Raw genomic sequence first — 18922 nt, forward strand, 5'->3', positions numbered from 1 at the left:
CAACTATTGGATGGATTTTACCATGACATTTGGTACAGATATTCATGTTCTCCACAGGGTGAACTGTAATAACTCATGAGATCTAAATTTCAATTTGTCCAATGTATGGTATTTATGACCAGTACAGCCTCACTGGCACTGACATCATGATCTCTACTGTCTCTCACACAGGTGCCTGTTAGAGTCAGGTTTACAGTTGGAGCATTCTCCAGAGATGAGACAGACTGTATGATACTGTTTCTTAATGAAAAATGCTGTAATTTCTTGCTCTTGATAAAAAAAAACTAGCAAGCAGAAAACAAGAGAGCTAAAAGCGTAACCAAATGGACATTAGATAAAAGAAAAAGTCAAATTGCAATGGCGAATAGTTCACATAAATTTAAATTTAAACCTTTAAATCTGAAGACAATCGTGTATGAGCATACTGCAGATCAAGATGTTTGCAATCAGAGAGCAAATACTTGGAGCTGTGACTTTCAGACTGTAATCAGTATTCATGAAATAATGGAGCAACAAAGAAAAGCACACGGTTGTTGCTCCTCTGAGATGCATGAGTAACCATCATTAGCTTTGAACAAACAGGCAATTACAGTCTGAATTGCAGGGAGACAGAATATGTACTGTTTCATGATCCTCCTCTGTCCTCCCCTGGGTCTCAGAAACATTGAACAGCTTCTCTCCACACTTCAGTCTGAGTTTAGGCGGAGTCTCTGTCTTATTAGTGCACCAGCCGGCTATCATTGTCAGTGGCTGCAAAACTCATTACATCACTACTGTTATGACATTTATTCAGATGAAGATAGACTGATGAAAAGCCTATTAGTGTTATATTTAAACCATTCACATAGTGACTCTTTTGCCAAAATGTTAGTATTTGACGACCTGGGAATGAGACTCAGCAATCAACTATCTTGCTCCAGAATGACTGACTCCACCTTTAAAATGCTTTTTTAAATCATATATATCAAGAATCTTGATATCCTCTGCTGATGTACACTGTAATAACATTCCATGCTGCTCATGTAGTAAGTAGATCTTTTTCCTCAGTATAAGAATCATGTGGGCTGGAAAATATATACTCCCTGGCAATTTATGTAGAGCTATATCATTTAATATAATCCAATACAACACAAATGCATTGAGTATTTGAGTATGAGATCACAATGTTGCTTTTTTGTTGATACCGTCAGAGAGGGGTCAATTCAATATGTTTATTATTTAAGTTGTGGTCACTGGTGTTATTGTACTGGACTGGATTGTATTAAATTATATTTCTAATCCTTCTTTTACCTAATTCTAATTTGGTTTCCATCCCTTGTAAATAGGTTTAGTGAACTATTAGAAACACCTCTTAATGTAACAACTTTAATAACAAAAAAATAGTTAAATTCATACCCGACAATGTCAATCAAAACTGAACATTATTATGTCTGTAAATGTAGAATTCATGGCTGAGCTGTTGTATTGGATTGCACGAGATGATACAGGTGTACCTGATAAAATAGCCACTGAGTGTATTATTTGGTTGGTGTTTCAGATTAGTCTCCTGAAGGATCGGCAAGAGACTATTGGCAAAACAACACTCTCTAAATCATCCTGCAGGAGCTACACTTGTAGCCATAAATAACAGCTGCATGTTGTTTAGGATCAAAGGAAACATTTTTAAAAGGAGATGTCTGCCCTACATCCTGAGATGTAGAAACACTCACTGGCTCTTCTCGTCTGCTGCTGTAAAGGGGCTGGGAACAGAAACAGTACTAAACAGATAGCATTAAGGATGGAGTTAGTAACTGATATGACAGCACCAGCGTCAGTTATTAAGTCCTTAATAAATAAAAATACATTTCTGACTTATAAATCTTTGTAAGGTGCAAAGATTTCCAAACAAAATCACCTGAAAGTAGTTCAGTAACTTCACTAACTTTATCCATAATCTGATTTGGTCAGTGGACATTGGTATGTGTGTGCGTGTGTGTGTCTGTTTTGTGTGACGCCAATACTGACAGTCCAAATCCCTGCCTTTCCCATCATTACCCGCAGCTCATCTGGAAAGCTTTAAATTGAGACCTCACAATTCCTCACCCTCACCGCAGCGACCCACATGGCATCCAAGACACAGCTATCCCAACAAGTAACAACAGACAACAGCCTCCTTTGTCTTCAGCGAGCAAAGCAAGGGATCGGCTGATGGGGTCAGCTTAGGAGCCGGACTAGTAAACTGAAGAAAGGAAAGAAAAAAAAGAAAAAGAATTAGGGATCCCGCCGTAAAACAGAAACAACAGAGAAACAGGTGAATGTGACACATTGCCATGGATGCTGGATAGAAAATGTGTTGCCTTTAGACTGTGTTTGTGTGTATTCTTGTGTTAATTACATAGTGGGGACATCACGGGGGTTCACCTTACCATTTGGACAAAAAACTGCTAGTCACCTCAATGTTTAAGTCCCCCTGCACTCAATAAAGTGTTTTGCTTATTGTGTGACAATAGAAGACTGTTTTTAATGAGAAATGATTGTTTGGCATAGTGGTTATGGTTAAAATCCTTAGAAGAAGTATCCTTCTAATATATATAATGATTGATTTATATGGTGATGTTAAAGGTTACAAAGATTCTACATGACGTTTTTTTTCCCCCTTTTAATCAGTTACTGTAAATTTTACTGCAACATCTTCCTTCTCTCACCCAGCCTACCCCAGATCAAACAACTTCTCTGCTCTTACATAAGAGTCTGTGAGTTTAGAAGATCACAGTGCCTCAAATACTTCTGTTAGAAGTCTGGTCTCAGTTCTGTTAAATAGATTACCGTAGGAATGTGGAACAAAATGGGTTTCTGTTTTTCCATCCCGATGTGACGATCTGTTCATTCATTGTTTGACCACAGGACCCATGTGCCTTTAACAGTGTCACATGTTCTGCTGGGATTGACTGTAAAGGGATCAAAGTGCAGAATTACAGCAAGAGAGACATATTAGAAACACAAATTTGGAAATTTGGGAATTTATTGTTTGTTTGACTTCCTGAAAGAGGAAATAGTGACTGGCTGCAGTTTTCTTTTGCAAGAAGATGAAGAAAATGAGGCTAATAGTTTGTCAATTTCATCACCACATCAACTATTTTACTACTACTGTAACTACAGTAAATGATGTCATCAGCAACCTATAGGTGTCCCAAATTTTCCCTCTCTCATACACACATGCACATTTTAAACACAAATGCATACAGGTCATACCCTCAATCTCAGCACCACTGAGTGTGTGTAACTCTAGCTGGCCCAGGCTGCTCCACCAAGCCAGTCGTTTCAGATGGGAGTGGTCCACTCCCAGGGGAGTGATGTATCCAGGACAGGTTATAAGATCTGCAGTCTACAGTGGCCCTCTGGGGACACACAGAACTGGGGCCACATTGTTCGCCGGCGTTATTGTGCATGAGGGTTTCCCATGGATCAAATGTTAGAGACTTCAAACCCAGGGGTCTCAGCGCACTCGTAGCTGTTGTTCAATGAGCACGATGGGAGACGAGGCTGTTTCACACACTGTTTCTCACTGATCTGAATGAGGCCACACTGGACGTTGTCCCAGTGGCTCGTCGTCTGGATATGGAGAAGGAGTAGTGACGGTGGCAGGGAGTGAGGGGTAGAAGAGGAGATGCTAGACACATGGATAAGAATGACTGAAGACTTGAACTGAACTCTGATGAGAAAGAGTGAGTAGAGGCAGCGGAAGAGACAGAGGAAGTCTAGACACTCAGTAACAGTAGCAGACTGGGCTCAGAGGTAGAGTTTAACACACAGGAAAACAAACTTCCCCCGCTCACCAACAAGGAATCCCTTCTGTTCCACACCACTGATGTGATCGTGTTAAAAGCAAAATGAGGAACTTTTGAGAAGACTGTTCTAATCATCTCAATAGTTTAAACAAATTGTGCTTTCATGCATGGATGACACCGTGATCATTTGCTGGACCTTGCACACATTTTATAGTGTGTCAGTCCCCAGTGGTGGAGAGAACTTGAGTACTGCACACAAGTACAATTTTGAGGTACTTGCACTTTACTTGAGTGATTCGATTTACTTTATACATCTACTCCACTAACGTTTGGATGGAAATATTGTGGTGTTCACTCCCATACATTCATCTGACAGCTTTAGTGACTATTTACTTTGCAGATTCAAATCATAAATAAAAAAAAAGATCAACTAATAGCCCCATCTTTACCAGAAAAGTTAAAGTGGTGCTTGTGCATCAATTAACTATTAACTTAAATTATATTATTTGAACAATATATAATACAGTATATGATTTTGAAATGGACAATACTTTTTAAAAATTATTTCTTTGTTTGTTTTCACAGTTTACATTATATAAAGACTATAATACATCATGCTGTGACCGCACTGCAGAATGTGTCTTTTACCTGTTCCCCAACAGTAGCCACTGACAGGAAACAAAAATAACCATTCCTGCATTATGCATGCATGAGCAAATGCACAAACTCCAAAGTCCACAGTGTCTGCATGCTGCAAAACAGTAATATTATTCACAACACATTGACTCAAGTATAGGCATGCATGCATGCAGGCCTGAAGATCCTGGAAAACAGAAAAACAATACTAAGAAAAAAGAAAAAGAAGAGACAGCATTACAGAATATGTGGACGAAATCCATCCAGAAGTAACCCTATTCGCATGCATACAAATAGTAATACTTCAAAAAAGTCAAAGACTTGGTCAGATTGGTTTGTTGTACAGCAAGAGTTCAGCCCAACATAAAAGCTGTTTGTGCCACATTCATCAACAAAGTTAAGTGGATGTTGCAAATACAACAGATCTTTCAGAATCATCACTCATAGACAAAGTATATGCACCAGTGTACGATCAGACCTGCATCTCCATCTTCCCTGGTTATCTTTAATATGTGCCCTATAAAGCTTAACAGGAGTCCAATAGAGTATTTTAACAATTTAGGTACAGATAGATACCTGGCTAATACTTTGGAGTTGCCCATTCTGCATAATGACTATTTTTGATACTGTGAGCATATTTTGATACTAGCTACTTTTGATTCTTGTTACAGAGTATTTACAGTGTTATTGCTGCTTTTATTTCAGAAATTTTTTTTTGTACGTCTCACACCACTGCCAGTGTGTACCCTCTTCCTTGTTGTAGTGCTGGATGCTGATTGGTTGCTATATAAATACCTGATTGTCTTGCAATGTGTGGTGTTAATTACCTTAATGAGGTTCACCTGTGTCTTTGCAACAGGCTGTAAGTGAGTTTGCTGTCTTATCTTCTGTAAATTAAATGACTCCTCACCACTGGCTCCACTCTGTCCTATTATCATAGCATCAGGCTTTGGTACGAGGTTTGAGTTTCCTAAATAATCAGCGCCCTGTGGTGCCAAGGGGAAAGACCAGAAACCTGACCGAGTCTTTGTTAAAGATGTTTTTGAGGCTCTCAAAGATTAAAATATGACACCCTTCTTGTTTTGTATTATAAACAAATGGTTGAAGAAGCTCATCTCTCCATAAATAAAAGATTAAAGTGATTAATAACAATAGAATAAAGAAAGAGGAGACAATAGCATGAAGGAGAGACAACTAGTATCTCATCTTAACAGTCTCAGGGGTCTAAACTCTTAGATGAATAACTGGAAGGATTTCTTTTCAGTTTTTGTATGATTACTGTTTTCCACTAATGAATCGCATGCTTTCATAGAAACATGATGGTATGAAGTCTAATTTAGAGTTTGAGTACAATAATCGGAAAAAGAATCAACATCATAATCATCATCATCATCAGCATCATGTGCAACTGTGTCAGTATACATCATACTATGTTTATGCAATTTGTTGTGAAGTTATTTATAGTTGGAAGACATGAGAAACATTTATGGAAGTACAGTTTTTATACCGTGGTCCTAAGAGAAATTAGATTTACTTACATACAGCTATATTTTTGTAATTAAAATGACAAGCAGACATAAACTTGAAACTTAAGATTCTGGTAGAAATGCTACCAAGGTGTTGCATTTGTTAATCATGCAGTTGGATCAACACCTCTCTAAAACTAAATAAAAAGCTGAATATTATAACCTTAATTAAAGTAGGATTTATTGTGTGACTGTTGTATTAGACTGCATTCATTTTAGCTATGTGAGCCTGATAAACTGTCAACTGAGCTTATATCTGCCTCATCTTTTCACAAACTTCCCTATGGGTTCCTTGCTGAGCTATAAGAACAAATTCATTACCTCCATCTGGTGGTGGCAGCTGTAAATTAGGAAACCCACTCAACTGAGCGCAAACATTAATCAACAGTTTGCTTAACAGACAAGTTAAAACAGTAACAGTATTTTTAAGCCACTGGATAATAACAAAAACTGTATCATGCCATCTTATTTTTTAAAATCCCCTCCAGACTGTATTGTGTACAACATGTATACATAATCTGTTTGGAACAAGGGTGTGTGTCTGATGTGTTTCTTATACCAAAAAAGCTGAATTTCCTCATTAAAATCCTTTAAAAGGCATCTACTCCTTCTACCTTATTAAAAGTTACACAATATGAATATGCAAAATGTGTTCATTTCTAACTCTAGGAACAAGAAGATACACATAATTTGGAGCAGAGGAGAACTTCAGCTGAACAGAATATCTCCCACAAATCCTGATTTCACACATACACACTTTCTTGGTGCGTGTTCACATTTCCTCTCACAAGCCAAAGTCTTTCAGATGCAGTTAAACAGTGACCAATATTTTCCAGTATGTGTGAATATGAGTGTATCTGTCTCTCTACCTGTCCATGTGCAAGGTGTGAGATCCCACAGAGTATGGCAAGACTCAATTCAGAACTGGAGCAGAGTAATGATCTAAAAAAACTTGATCAATATATAATCTACAATAGACAAATGACTAAATCTCATTCACACAGATTTATCAATGAGAATACGGAGGATATCAGGCGTTAGGGTCTGAATGGTTATTACAGTAATCCGAGAGAGAGAGAGAGAGAGAGACAGAGAGAGAGAGAGAGAGAGAGAGAGAGGATAGAGAGAGAGGAGAGAGAGGAGAGGTTAATGTGAGAATGTAGGCTGACAGATGGCCTCACTAAGCACCTGTCGATGCTGCCAGGTTTTATCTGTACTGTACTGTATCTGTTTGGATCAGGGCAATTAGCCGAGCACTGCAGAAACAAAGCGACGGAGACACAGAGAGGAGTAATGACAGACACCCAACACAGACACCAGAAAATGGAATACTCCTCTATACACTGAGCTGTGGATAATACAATATTGCTTTGCTTATTATTTATAAACCCAGATGGAGTTGATGGACAATCTTCTGGAGGACTGGCCAGAATCTCTGGACATTTTTGGGTCACTTTGGATGAATGCACTGGGTGTGCCCAGAGCGGTTGAAGACTGGTCTGTCTGTCTGCGTCTTGTAGAACACCTGTGTCTGGATCTGCTGAGCCAGATGGACTTTCTACTGGAACACAGAGCTGTGTGCGTCAACATACTGGGCCCTCTGTATGCTGACGACCCATATGTGTGGATGTTCCTCCGCAACTGAAATGGATTGATGTTTAAATTTTGTTGGGTGGACAGCATTTAAACCACGAGGTACAGCAAAAGATCTCAATCACAATCAATGCTTTGGACCGAATGGAAAGAGTTTCTAAAAGAGAAACTGTGTACAAGTGTGTGATTTGATTTAATTTGGTTTCATGTGACTGAATGTGCATCATGGCCAAAGCGGAAATCCACTGTAAAACAATCATTTCTGGATGCTAATAATAACTGGAAGCCTTTGCAAATCAATTCAGCTTTTTAAAAAAGTGTGTATGTTTTAGTGTGTAATGAAACATCACAATGCATGTCTGAAAAACTCTCTGCACAATTGTGTTGTATCTTTATTCAATGTGTGTTTGAATCTGAATGAGATAAGTAACTGAGACAATATTTGGTACCATTGCAATAAAATCTCACAATGGGATAAAATCTGTCAAAAAATGTGATTGTGTGTCTGAAAGTATTCAGTTGCATCCTCCTGCTGATGGTCACTTTATATCTGCACACAATATGCTTCCACAGTTTATTAGAAACACCCCCTTCTCCTTCTCATATAATGTTACAAGTTTATAATGTGCAATATTTATGTCTGTAAAGAAAAGTCACATTTAGTTATTGAAAGAGTTTTATTTATTTAGGCCAAAATCACAAATTTATCTGGGAGAGCTTTACAGTCTGTACATGCGACACTGTCAAACCTTAAGCCCTTGATCTAAATTAAAAATACAACTTTTGGAATACAGCGCTTAATATTTTAAAGTATTTCTGATTCTGATTCTGATTTGTATAAATATACATTATAAAATCACATTTCTTGCAGCGTTTTGTGGCTAAAGAAAAATCTATAGTATAAATAGTAAATTATAATCTCACCATCTACTGTATGTGGACTATTTTCTTCTTCTATTTCTATTTCTATAATGTCTACAGTGGTGGAGAAAGTATTCAGATCTTCTCTCAAATAAAAGTACTTAAAATTAAAAATATGAGTATTATACTATTATATTTTATTAGATTATTACGCATTAATGGAAAAGCAGGACTTTAGTGTTGAAGATAGTTGAGCTCATTGTTTACTGTTTTGTATGGGACTGCGATTATTTTAATTATGGATTAATCTTCTGATTATATTCTCCATTAATCGATTGATCGTTTTGTTTGTAAAAAATATGAAAAATAGTAAGAAATGCCATTACAATTTGAATTAAATTCAATTAATTGATTAAAAATAATTTAAGTAGACTAATTAAAATGAAGAATCATGTTGTGGAATAAAAAAACAACAACATTACTGTCTGAAATTGTATTTAAAGTAGATAAATAGGTAAATAAAAAATTCAAGTAAAGTTCAATACCTAGTTAATTCTTGAGTAAACTAATGTCGGCTACTTAGTTAACACCACTGATTTCCAATATATTTATACACATAGCCAGACACTCAAATGTAGGTCACTGTCACAATATTTTGCAACAGTGAGGGGTCTCAGTGTCTGATTTCCTGTTTGGAGACATCGCCTACAATACCCAGAACTCCCTGCTGCACCAGAGAGCGAGCACGCTGTTACGTGATGTAGTTTCAAAGGTTGTGTACATTTGTCGGGAGGGACTCCACGTCTGAAGAACACGATGTGACAATAAATGCAGACGTTTCTTTAGCGGTGTTCGAGCTTCAGCCTGAGAGAAGAAACGGAAACAGGTAAGAGTCTCTTCGGTTCTGCTTTCTGTAACCATTCGTTCACCGAGTCGGTCCGAACCGATGGACCGACAATCCGGGACCAGAGTCCGGTACAGCTGTGTTTCTCCTGGAGCTGGACCACAGTGCAGGAATGACACAAATTGTTGTCGCTGAATTTCTGCTATTAGAAGTGAAAAAGAGTGAGAGGTGGTTTTAGATAATATTTCTATATTAGACTGCGGTTACTGTGCTTTTAATAGCACCATTGTTTGAACGTCCAAATAGAATTTAAAGACAAATAGCCAACCTGTGTGTTTGCATAGTTTAATTGTTATAACCTTATTATTTACTTGTTTTTGTGTACCATTTTTAAATGCATGCTAGTACTCAGTTGTAGGCTTGTGGATCATTCTTGGCACCCTTTGATTTCCATTTTGTTTGTTTTTTACCTCATGACATCAATAATGCTCTTTCTATATCTGTGTAATTCATCACAGTAAACATAAAGTCTGCATGAGTTGTGGTCACAGCTACATTGTTGTTGTTTGGTATTGCATTTTAAATAAATGTGTGTACTTCATTACCTTTAAAACATAACTGTGACAAACAGCATACAAACATAAATTCAAGTGTCCGAACAGCAGAAGGATTAGGGTTCAATGTGTAGTTATAGTAAGTATATCTGATCTGTAGTTGAGTAAAATAAAAATCTTTATTGTCCACTCACGTGAAAATTCATCTTCAAGGCACATGGTGTCATAAAAGTGGAAATGAAACAAACTGACACGAAGAAGATAGTTTGCACACACAGACGTGGATACACTTTAGGGTTAGAATACATGAGATAAAAACAATAAATAAATGGGCCTTTAACAATAGTAACCGGTTAGGATGAAAACAATAAAATAATAACAATAAATACATACCATAACTTAAATGGGCTAAAGTGTTCAAAACCTCTGCCATGGTCCTTTTAACTTAACTTTTTATCCGTTCCCTTCACTTCATTTGTATTTTTCCCTCATTTGTTCCTCTATTCAACTTTTTCCCTTTTTTTAGTTCCCCCCGTTCTCTCCCTCCTCACCTCATTGCTATATCATGTATGTGTTTTGCGGTGAGCGTTGAGGTCAGAGCGTTTCTCCCTGTTATCCAGCAGATAACAGCAGATAACGTCCCTTAATCTGTTTGCAGTTTGGCCAATGAGCTCCTCTTTACTCCCCTCTCTCGTTATTTCTTTATCTCTCCCTCTCTCTCCTGGCCCCTTCCAGTCTGTGATCATGACTTCTTGACCTCGTGCCCTGTTCCTTCATCGCTATGAGTGGTGCTGCGCTGGCTGTCGTGGTCGTGGTTGTCTTCCTCCTGGCCCTCTACCTCCTCCAGCGCTATGGAGATCTGCGGAAGCAGCAGCGGATGGTCCTGTTAGGGACGCTGCTGTCCTGGTACCTCTGCTTCCTCATCGTCTTCATCCTGCCGCTCGATGTCAGCACGGTATGAAACCATTGCGGTCGTTTTAAAGTGTGTGTCAAGTAACATATAGTCTTTTTTTATTTCCCATACTTGCTTGGATTTTGTCAGGATAGAAAACAGGATCAACAGGATGGGAGTTTGTGTGTGTTTTTGAGTGAGGTTCAGCTGTGTGGTTATTTACGCTGTTCTTGCCTCCGGCGTCTTACCTGTACCGTTGTCATGTGATGAATATGTCACATCACATCTGCTCCTCTTTTAGACCATCTACAAGCAGTGTGTCCTTGACAATGCAAACCAGACGACTGACAGAGTTTCTCCAACCATCAGGTAAATAAGATCATTTAATTTATGAGGCCACAGTTTGATCATTTCAAGGCAATGTATTCCTTCAGATTGGCCACCCAACATGACAACAATGTATAATCTTTTGGCTAAGAAAAGTATGAAAGCAAATATTATTTAATCTCTATATAAATATATATTGCTTGAAATGATAGAAACTGATTATAATGGTAATAATTGACACCACATTGAAAGACAAATGCAAAGCAAAACTCAGTGGCTGTTATCAGTTTCAGTGGTTTTCTTTCACTCTGAGTGTTGTGGTTTATCTTCTTCCGTTGAAAGGCCTTCAGTAACTTTAAACAAATAACCACTATCAGGCTCGTAGGAACCAAACACTGAGACACAGAAGAACAAAACTCTCTACTTCATCTAGTACAGTAGTTTACAAACTGTGGGGCAAAGAGCCACTGCAGGGATGAACAGGCGACAATATGAAATGAAAGTAAGTTGAAGGAATGTGATTCATGCAGGGAACGTGTTATTGTGTGGACCTTTACTTCAAAATTCAACTTGGCTCCTTTTTTTAGTAGTTGTTTCCTCTATCATTGGTAATGATTGCTAAACATTGTGAGGTGGAGGGACATGAATCTTTTTTTGACTTTGAATATACACTGAAAATACAAATCTGGAATAGGAAAGTATTCAGAATTTAAGACAACAACATTTCTCCTGTCAGCAATTTTTAAACCTTTCATGTGACGCTCCTCCTGATGGGTTAGAATATTCCTGATTGGTATTGTGGGATTGTATGCCATTACACTTTTACCCACTAAGAGGCGCCATTATACAAGTAAATGTGTCTTTTAGAGTCTTGTGCTATGACAACTGTTTGCTTAGTGACACACCTGTCTACCTGAACTTTATCCTAAACTCCTGCGGGACAGGAGGATCCAAACACATAGATACAGCTCTTGGGGAAAAGACTGTCTCACACACTGTCTCTCCCTTGTGATTAAAAAGTGCTCAATAACAAACTTCCTAAGCTCAGCACAACAAAATGGTCCATGCTCCTGTGTTGCTTTCTGATGAAACAATAATTCTTTCTTTGATTGAAATAAACACATGTAGGTTATGTAAATAACACAATTTCCTCCAACAAGTGCTTCATACAAACTGTATGCAGTGTAACCTTATTTGCTCCATTTTATTATAATAATTCAGTTTTGGTCAAAAGTGTTTCTTAGACTATAGATTTTGAACTGTCAAACTGGGTTGGATGACAAATTCAAGGGTTTAGGCCTCCAGCAACCAGTATACGGTGTTAAAATGCTGTTTTTTTCACTAATCTCTTGTTGTATCTCGCCATGCAGATGGTATTCACATAATTTGTTCTCAAGTTTTAAGATCTTCTTTCTGCCTCCACCCCAGTACAATGAAGTTAAATTAAATTCCATTTATGGTGCCAGCACCTACATTTATTTTAATAAACAGTTCCCCATTTAATCTGGTGCTACTTAGTTTCTATCCACACTACTTCATATTGAAGAAATAGTAAGCTCTCAATAATTGGGGTGAAAAGTGTAGGAACATTTCTGACTTTGGCAGCACCAAGTGTTGGTATTTAAACAGACACTAAGGTCACATCACTGCTACAGTTGCCCTGTTCAGAGTCTACTTGCACCTGTTGTTAATAACATATGTTCACATTCTTTTCTCTGTGTGTGTTACAGTATACCGAAGGCTTGTGTGGAGCCATGGAGTTATATCCCAGACGGTGTCCTGCCCGTTTTCTGGAGAGTTGTATACTGGACTTCCCAGTTTCTTACATGGTAAGGTCCTACCACACATCCTACCACACCCAAACCTCAACTATAACTGCTGTCTGTTCCACCTTTTGTTACAAAGACAATTATGTTTTGGTGTATTGACTCTCTCTCTTCTGTGTGTGTGTATGTTTCTGTGTGTGCAGGCTGCTGCTGCCCTTCATGCAGTCGTATGCGCGGTCGGGAGCTTTCTCCAGAGTTGGAAAGATTAAAACGGCTCTCATTGAAAATGCAATCTATTACGGCACCTACCTCCTTATCTTCATCTCCCTGCTCATCTACGTGGCTGCTCACCCACAGTGGCAGCTCTCATGGTGAGTCAAACTTACCTCAATTCAAGAAACATTAGATGACTAATGGGACTAAAGAAAGTAAGAATAACACAGTGAGTTCTGATGAGTGAGGCATTATATCAGTGCATTGATTTATCTGTTTTATTGTGTATTTGTAAAACTTGTGCAGGAGAGAGCTCCAGACCATCGGCATTACAGCTGCCAACACCTGGGGCCTCTTCCTCCTAGTGCTGTTGCTAGGCTACGGACTGGTGGAGATCCCACGTTCTTATTGGCTCTCATCTTCCCATGGTTACCTGCTGGCCAAGACCTACTTCAAGGTGGCAAAAATGGCTACTGAGAAAGCAGCAGCTGAGGAGAACCTAGCAGATGTTATGGAGGTCAGTGAGCAGTTCTGTGTTATATATTCCAGCAGGTGTTCAGTCCGTAAGTCCATAAGAGAATCCTTTATACAGACTTTGTATGTATAAAACTATATAAAATATTTCTTATTATCAGAATGTGGCAGGCGTCCATGAATCTGTCAGGTACAACCACCATTTCAGGAAGTGTGTGGACACCATTTTGACAAAGGTGAGAAATACGTGATCAAATTCACAGGGCAACACAAGGTTTCCTTTTCAAAGTTTAATGTTGCATTTACAGTTTTTACAGTCAGGTTCTGTGGGACAGTCTTCATTTGAGTGTGTCATCTCATTTCAGTGTCCCACTGAGTACCAAGAGGAGATGGGAAGAAATGTGGAAAACTCTGGTGGTGAACAGAGTGTCCTTCCTACCAAAAGAGGCCTAATTAATCTTCATAAAAAAGTAATTATTATTTTTAACGTGGCACTGTGATTTTAAAGGAAAATATGACGACAATTATTCTCCCTGTTTTCCTGTACTGTATGTGTGTGTTTCAGGTAATCTTTGCAGTGCAGAGACAGGGTCAGACTCAGGTTCAGTGGTCTATCTTGTTAGACCAGGCTTTTCACTTAGAAGATGTAGCTAAAAGCCAAAGCAGCGCAGTCCGACACTTCGCCCACAGCTTCCCCTCAGCACACCACTACGGCTGGATCCATAAGTTCATTTACTCTCCTACTGTGGGTGAGTTCAGTCAGTGCCAACATATCAAATTTACAGATGGAAAGTACAGCATGTTCTCAAAGTACAAGGCACTTCTGATTATTTCCCTTCTGTGAGACTTAACTTTCCATTCTGGCCTTCTAATAAGTATAAATTCAGACCCAATTTGCCAGATAAATGCCCTAAACTACCTGCTTGAATAGAAACTTGTACTCTAGTTTTATGAGAAAAGACATTTTATGGCCCCTTTTCTGGGAGACCTTTGTTTTTTGCTAATTTAGTTTTACCTAATAGTTCAATAATGTTTTTAATGGCCTATTATATCCCAGAATTTCCCTAATTCAGTTAAAAAGCTGAAGTGTTATTTACCACCTGGTCAAATACACAAATCTTAGGGAAACATTGTATAATTAAACACTTCAAATGTCTGTTATGGGTGTGTGTGTGTGTCTTTCTCAGAGTGGTACTGGGAGTGTGTGTTTAGGCAGAGTTTCTACAGGCTGCTGGCAGTTCTCCTGTGTCTCCTCTCAGCAGCAGTAGTCTGGTCCGAGTGCACCTTCTTCAGCACGCGCCCCGTCCTCTCCCTCTTCGCAGTCTTCGTTCACATGGCTGAAAAACAATACAACTACATTTGTATCGAGGTAGGGCATGCATTTAGTGACGCACACAGAAGGGCACAACAAACCTACGCTTCATTAAGCATGAACACACTCAACAAAAACAAAAACATACAGGGCTGATAGCAAAAAATCTATAGTTACTAGGGAACATTATCTAATCCATCCAACACTGTACTAAACCAGCTAACCTGCCTCCTATCTTTTCTTGTTGTGTTTCTCCCCACCAGATGGTGTGCTTTGTCAGCATCCTCTTCCTGTGTGTCTGTGTATACTCCACAGTGTTCAGGATACGAGTTTTCAACTACTATTACCTGGTGCCACATCATCAGACTGACGCTTATAGCCTGCAGTTCAGCGGCATGTACGTTCCTCATAAAGTCATAATATAAGATATTTCACATTATAGGTGTAAGAGCAGTGTTGGGTCAGATTACTTTGAAATGTAGTCAGTTACAGAATACAACAAGTACATGTGTGTTGCAGCTCTGATCTCAAACACATTGCACAATTGAATAACATACCCCTATCAAGATCTGTACAGCCCAAAGGGTTATTAGAGCATTTGTTATCATGATGATTCTTAAACCATTACCATATTTCAAAGAGAAGTTCAAATTTAAATTCTTGACAGGGTAACTGTGATCTTATTACACATTTTTTTCAAATGATGATTATAATATAATATATTATCATTATTATTGTAATCCCATTTGGTAATTGTGATTACATGTAATCAGTTACTACCCAACTGTGTTCTTAAACACCTGTTTATATGAGTGGGAGGTTTTAACGTAAACTGTATCAAAGGACACGACTTTAAAAGAGCATTATAATGTCGGGTTGCTTCTCTTTCTTTTTCCCGCTCAGGTTGTTTTGTCGTCTGACCCCGCCTTTGTGCCTCAACTTTCTGGGCCTAATTCACTTGGACTCCGCCATCTCACACCAGGACAGAATACAGACATCTTACACCTCTGTGGGTCCCACACACACACACACACACCACACACACACACACACACAACCACCACACACACACACCACACACACACATACATACTACAAAGACATATTAAAGGAACACTCATACTGTACTTACACAGGCATAATGCACCAATCACAGATAAGAGCCTAAGGGTGTATAATCACCAAAAATATATAAGAAGCAATGTCAAAATCTCTCTGCGTTCAATCCAGATGGAGCAATGCAATGTCTCTTTTTCTTTCCCTCTTTCAGATCATGGGCTCAATGCGTGTGCTGTCTTTTATATCTGATGGGTTCTACATCTATTATCCCATGTTGGTATTGCTGCTCTGCTTTGCCACTTTTTTCAGGTAAGCCAACAACAGCCAACAACTGCTAACAACTAAACCTGATGTTCTTATCAGTTTAATATAAAGACTACATTCAAGTGTAGTTTGAATGTGGACACTCATGTATCAGTTTGCCCATACTGGCCATGTAATTGCTCTCTTTTGTTGGATGAAAGAACGGTACTGCACAGGAACTCTGCGGGGAAGGAATCAGCTCTGAGAAACTTTTATTAGTCACATCTTCTTGTCTGTGTAGCACATAAAGAATATAGGTTTAACAGTGTATTTGTAACTGTGCATGTGTGTCTGTAGCCTGGGCTCTCGCTGTTTGAACCTCCTGGGCTTTCATCAGTACATCACTGATGACGACTTGACCTCTGACCTGGTGGATGAAGGCAGGGAACTCATCAAAAGAGGTAGTTTGATCTTAAATTTAGTCATCACTGTTTCTAATGTATCTGTTCAAAGGCAAACTGGTTCTCCCACTGGCTCATTCTTTTACTTTTTTTATGTATTTGTTATACCTTTATGTATTATTATGTACCTATTTGTATATCTGAAAGTCATAATTATGTTCATTTTTGTAGAAAGAAGAAAAAGACAGAAAGCTGAGGATGGAGAACACAGAAGATGGGTTAGAAATGTTTATTCTATCAAGTATTTTCTCACAATTTTCTAAGAAGCAGATAAAATCTACCCAGTCTGTTGACTCACTGGTTCTCCTGGTTTGTATTAAGTGTTGCAAGGTATTTACAGCATGTGTTTTTTTTTTTGCTTCAGGCCTGGAGAGAGCGGTATGGAGGCCAGGGGGCTACTGGGCGGACCAGAGCTGGTTACACTGAGTTAAAGGATAACCAGAGCAGCCCTGTCACAGAGACCAAAAGAAGTGGTAGGGGATTAAAGAGAACTACTCCAGTCATGGAATAAAATAATGAAAATGTTTTCTGTCACTCAGAGCTACTGAAACGGATGTGACAGGACATTTCAAACAGTGACTGGGCAGATTGATTTTATTTTTTATTTTATCCATGTTTGTATGAGTTTAAAGAGTTTGCTTATATATAGCTGACCACTGGACTCACTACCCCGTGCAGGAAATTAATCATCTGCCACCCTGCCCATGCAAGGTAGATAGAGACACCTCTTTGTCCCCTGCTCCCACAGCAAGCTATTCTGATTTTGCTCCAGTGTAAGGGACTGGAGTTAAGGTTATCCAACATGCATAGTCGAACATCTACAAGTCACAAAAAGAGTGAACTAGGCAGGTCTATTCTGTTATACTACTGCTTTTGCTGCAGAAATTAATAAAAAGGTACCATTTTTGTCACCTCACAACTCTCCCCTCTTCGCTCTGATTCAAATGAACCTTTTGTGTATGAGGATCACTTATACCCATCATCTCTTGTCTTTCTCAGTTATTACATTCACCAGAAGAGATGAAGAGACAGAGGAGCAGCAGAGAGGCTTACTGCATTACAATTCCAGTGATGAAGGTTCACCAAACAGGAGGTATGTTTGTTTTTTGCAGTATGGCTCACAGAACTTGATGTTGCATTAAACAGGTTTCCTTAACCACTTACTCTGTCTCTCTGTGTTTGCCACCGTAGGTCCACCGGAGGACGTTACCTATCTCTGTCACCATCTCGGACAGGCATATTTGATGATGTTTGATAGACAGAAGACACTGGGGAACAGCAAAAAACTATATTCCAGCTACATGCTGAAAAATGACTACAAATGCATATGTTCTTGAGGGAAGTTCAAATGCAAAGGCTTATACAGTATCTCAGGAAATAAAGAGGGAGATCGTGTATCTGAGATATGGACATTTCACAGGGTGAAACTCTCCCAGTAGAGGGTTTTGTGCAGTATCTCAGCTGATTTCTCTAACTGGAAAATTCCCTAACTGTGAAGGGATGTTCCTCATCCAAAGCCTTAACCTGACACACAGCCAAACCATTTAGAACATATTTTTGATACTATAGAGTATAGTAATAGTGTTTTACAAGTGTAGATAAGTGGATGAAAGAGATGATGCACCTGCAGTAACTGAGGATAAGTTGATAAGATGAGTCATAAGAGTTCATACATTTAATTTCTAAAATAAATAGCTCACTGTGTCTGAAACAAAAACAATAAGAAAGGTGATTGATGTACAAAAAGGGAACATATCAACACTTGGAGTGACATGACTTGATTTTCTGTAAGTGTGTGTATGTTTTGTAATTGTGTGTTTACAACGCATTAAAGTATAATCATTTTACCCATTTATGCAACCTTCATTAAATTATGAGTTACTTAAATGTGATGCCATGGCACATACGCAGTGCAATCTTCAGTTGGATCAAAATGTTTACAATATCATAAAGAGTAGTTGGGGAAAATGTCTCAAAAGCTTGTATTAAAAAAAAAAAACTTGTTTAGGTAAAACCAAATGAAAAAACTGTAGATTATATTTCATAATATATTTATTTAATATATTTTTAAGAATTATTGACAACTATTAAAGTAAAAAAATATTAGTAAAGTAAATATCTGACTCTATTTTAATGTGAATTAAGATCAAAGTCCTGTCACTATCAGGTAAAACTAGGCCTGTCTTGAACAGTTGCCCGTGCTGCCTTCTAGTGCCCCTCGTAAACTACACAATTCCGTAATCAGTTAGTAAACAAGTCGAACAACCAAAGGCTTTGAGTGATAACATCCACTGTTTATACTCTAGAAAACAATCTTCCAGAAGCACTTTGTACATCAAACGTATAGGAATTAACTTTTGGTTTGAGTTGCAATCCCCAAACGTAGACTTTAAT

The 18922-nt window shown here is 38.4% G+C and overlaps 1 protein-coding gene across 1 annotated transcript; it reads left to right on the plus strand.

Moving 5' to 3' along the window:
- Window positions 1-9133: 9133 nt before the first annotated feature.
- LOC118326267 (G-protein coupled receptor-associated protein LMBRD2B-like) lies at window positions 9134-18379 on the plus strand. The gene is made up of 18 exons (XM_035659234.1): window positions 9134-9269; window positions 10517-10736; window positions 10975-11042; window positions 12731-12829; window positions 12970-13137; window positions 13286-13496; window positions 13615-13689; window positions 13819-13923; window positions 14019-14202; window positions 14641-14822; window positions 15029-15162; window positions 15669-15774; window positions 16036-16133; window positions 16425-16528; window positions 16700-16746; window positions 16893-17001; window positions 17528-17621; window positions 17720-18379. The coding sequence occupies exons 2-18, from the start codon at window positions 10563-10565 to the stop codon at window positions 17781-17783; spliced, it is 2022 nt and encodes a 673-aa protein (XP_035515127.1). The 5' UTR covers window positions 9134-9269; window positions 10517-10562; the 3' UTR covers window positions 17784-18379.
- The last annotated feature ends 543 nt before the right edge of the window (window positions 18380-18922 follow it).

Source organism: Morone saxatilis, unplaced genomic scaffold (assembly GCF_004916995.1).
Source record: "Morone saxatilis isolate NCDOM2014 unplaced genomic scaffold, NCSU_SB_2.0 Contig16, whole genome shotgun sequence".
Lineage (NCBI taxonomy): Eukaryota > Metazoa > Chordata > Actinopteri > Moronidae > Morone > Morone saxatilis.

Coding starts and splice junctions, on each gene's coding strand:
- LOC118326267 (XM_035659234.1), top strand. CDS start 10,563: ATGAGTGGTGCTGCGCTGGCTGTCGTGGTCGTGGTTGTCTTCCTCCTG. Junction 13,690..13,818: donor TGGACACCATTTTGACAAAG/GTGAGAAATACG, acceptor ATCTCATTTCAG/TGTCCCACTGAGTACCAAGA. Junction 13,924..14,018: donor TAATTAATCTTCATAAAAAA/GTAATTATTATT, acceptor TGTGTGTTTCAG/GTAATCTTTGCAGTGCAGAG.